The 3,090-nt window shown below is 41.8% G+C and overlaps 1 protein-coding gene across 18 annotated transcripts in view; it reads right to left on the minus strand.

Annotated features, from left to right (window-relative positions):
- Positions 1-3,090, minus strand: part of ank2a (ankyrin 2a, neuronal) — an 89,886-nt gene that overhangs the window by 50,156 nt on the left and 36,640 nt on the right. For 13 of the 18 annotated variants that reach the window (XR_004326912.1, XM_032500060.1, XM_032500045.1 and 10 more), the window contains 6 exons: positions 2,993-3,028; positions 2,050-2,274; positions 1,822-1,920; positions 1,129-1,283; positions 575-786; positions 271-478 (listed from right to left, as the gene is read on the minus strand). Coding sequence is in view for 17 of the 18 variants with exons in the window: in XM_032500060.1 (XP_032355951.1) it covers positions 271-478; positions 575-786; positions 1,129-1,283; positions 1,822-1,920; positions 2,050-2,274; positions 2,993-3,028 (935 nt within the window). In the remaining variant the exon portion in view is untranslated. The remainder of the gene's footprint in view (positions 1-270; positions 479-574; positions 787-1,128; positions 1,284-1,821; positions 1,921-2,049; positions 2,275-2,992; positions 3,029-3,090) is intronic. The other 5 variants (XM_032500081.1, XM_032500035.1, XM_032500025.1 and 2 more) reach the window with 3 other exon arrangements.

Raw genomic sequence — 3,090 nt, forward strand, 5'->3', positions numbered from 1 at the left:
GCTCTCTCCTTTTTATTTGACAAAAACGCAGAATTTGAAAATACAGGAAAGAGCAGGTTAGGTCACACACAGAGAGAAGCACACACACAGATAGCTGCAGCAAAATCAATCTTTGGCTTTGCAGTGTCTGAGTGCCACGCAAATGCACTGCTGCAAAGAGTGGCGTCTGCCAGTAACCCCGACCTGCGAGGGGGCGAGGGCCATATATCGCTGCTTGCAGCTTTAATTTTTATTTTATTGTTGCTGATGTTGATTATTCAAATTACTTACCTGTAATGCTGCAAAGCAAACGTAATGTGGGAGTTTCCCCACTGTACACTCCGCTTGACCCGTCATTATTGGAACTCTTGGGAATAGGGATTGTCATGGTGATTGGTTTGTGGAACTTCCTTCTTCTTGGCTCCAATGTGACAATTGAGCTGAATGTGGCTTTGTTACCAAGAACCTTTCTTACCACCTCAACATCAATAGGCTGAGCCTGGGACAAAGTACAAAATGTATCAACATAACTTTATTTGTTGCTATAACTTTGAACATTTGATTCATGTCTGGCCAAGAAATGCACTGTACCTACCTGTAGCCCAACTCTAATCTTCTTGGTGAGGGCTCCTTCGGGGAAGACAGCCTGGACCTGGGGCACAAGAGTGCTACTGAGGACCCCGCCCTCTGGACCAATCAAATGACTGTCCTGCTTTATGCGTGACACCACCGCAAAATACTGTGGGAAGTCTCGGGTGATGATGCGGCATATTCTTTTCTTTTCAAGCTCCTCTGGGGAATCAAGTTCTGTGAAAATCAAAATATTAGGCATAAATGTCCTAGGAGGAATTGTGTGAAGTTTGGAGAATAACATTTCAGGTGTATGATTATTTCAGTTTCTCCTTCCTATCTCCTTTCTCTATCCATTACTTTCCTTACTTTCGGCTTTCCATTATTATCCCATCAGTGTAATCTAAATAGTGAGTCTGGCCTTCTTCCCTACTCTACATTGGCCTGTATTAAGGCCTAATTTGATCACATTATGGATCTAAGTTTCTGTTCTGTTGGTTTTAATGCATTGTTTGTAAAATATCCAACCCTATCAACAACCCTTAGTTAGCTTATCACAGTCTAGTTAGGATCCCTCACTTTCATCCATGCCGTTAAGTATCTGGTTCAGTTCCTCTTCAGTGAAGTCACAGTGGTGTTCCCTCCAGCTCTCTCCTGTCTCACTTCTCAAGATCACTAGTTCTCGCTCTGTTCCCCGTAGGGCTGCAAAATGGGGGATCTCCACAATAACAGGCCTAAAAACGTGACAAGGTAAAGTCAAACACACATTGAAATTAAAAGTACATTTGTTGTAACAGTTTAACAGAGCTGACTTCATCAGAGATAATATGATGTTTGGGTCGATTTATGCAAGAAAAGAAACAAACAAAACAAATAGGAACACAAGATTCTAATTTGTGTGTAAAAATAGCAGCTGCATTGCATGCCTAGTAGAACAAACACATTCATGAAAAAGTCATTTGAAAAATATTTAAAAACAAAAAGAGAAAATCCATTCCACATCAGGAGCAGAATCTACAAGAAACAAGTCGGGGATTGGTACTATAGATTGAGGAAAGCGTGGGGATAACACAAGACAACAGGTTGGGTGGTTTCAGACAAAGGATTGCACTTTTATAATGCCAAGAAAAAAGGAAGTAACAAAATAAATAACAAAAATAAATATTTCTTATGGAAAACTCAAAAAGAAATCTCAGGTGGACACAGTGGAAAAATATTGGTGAGTATGTGATCACTTCCAGAATGCTAGGGTTCCCCCAACCATAGTCCTACCCGAGGAACTTGGTTCCTGGAGGACCCAGCTGCAGGATGCGACTGACCAGGCTCTCACCCTCATTTAGAGGGGGTGGAGCTGTGGGAAGGTGGAGCTTACTGATCCATGCGCAGCACAGAGAGGGAATGAAGAAGAACATATGAACACACCACACAGTGTAAACACACTCACACAAGACAATATACACACACACACACACACACACACAAACTCAAACACACACTTACCCCAGGAACTGGGCTCCAGTGGGTCCCACTTCAATGATGCGACCAGCCAGCCCCTCACCCTCCACCATGGGGGGCATAGAGGCCAGACGGTGTCTCTTCACCAGCCTGCATGTCACCCGCGTGGGAGCAGAACACTTTCTTGGTGGCACAATGATTCGCAGGCCGTTGTGACGGCAACCACGCATGGCTCCGCCCCTGGCATCTACCATGAAGCTGACCAGGAAGCTAAAGAAGAGGGTCCGACAAGATGTCAAAAAATTGTTTTTTTAAGATTAGTGGTTAATAAAAGCAATACCTCGGCCCAGATGTTAAATCTGTTGACTATGAGCCTCCATGCAGACAATATTAAAGTAAGAAGGAAACCTTTAAATGACCCCATTCAGTACTGATATGACAACAAGCATTCATCACCAGATAATAACAATTTCATTTTATTTCATTCCAGCCTGTTCTCTTTCCAGTTTCATTCCACTCAAAACTTAATTTGCAAGCCAAGCAAGCAAGAGGAGGGCATTGATCAAGATTATTTCTGGATAATCTTGTATATCAGGGAGCAAGTAGGTATTAAATATTAACAAATAATACGTTCTTACGGTAATACTCAAGGTTTCTGTATATGAAAAGTTAGCACATATTAATGTAAATATGTCTTAGTCAAACTGCAAGAGCAGTACTTTACTCCTGTTTGAGTAACATTTGCTGTTTTGGGAATTTGAACAGATGCTCAAGATTAAACGAGTCAGATCTGCATCAAGACTAAAAAACTTGATTGAGACATCTCTAGTAAACAAAACCTGGACATGTAAAGTCATGCATTATGAAATCATGCAGACAGATAGTATGGTAATGAGAAGATAATTTAATAGTGAATGGGAAAAAAAAGTACGGGCATAGAGGAGAGAAGAACGAGAGAGTAGCAAAAACAAAGAATAAAGAGGATCACCTGCTGTTGTCATGGTCTAGGCACGGAGACGAACGGCTAGAAGCAGAATACAACAACACACACACACACACACAACACACACACACACACACACACAC

Source organism: Etheostoma spectabile, chromosome 2, assembly GCF_008692095.1.
Source record: "Etheostoma spectabile isolate EspeVRDwgs_2016 chromosome 2, UIUC_Espe_1.0, whole genome shotgun sequence".
NCBI classification, from domain to species: Eukaryota; Metazoa; Chordata; class Actinopteri; order Perciformes; family Percidae; genus Etheostoma; species Etheostoma spectabile.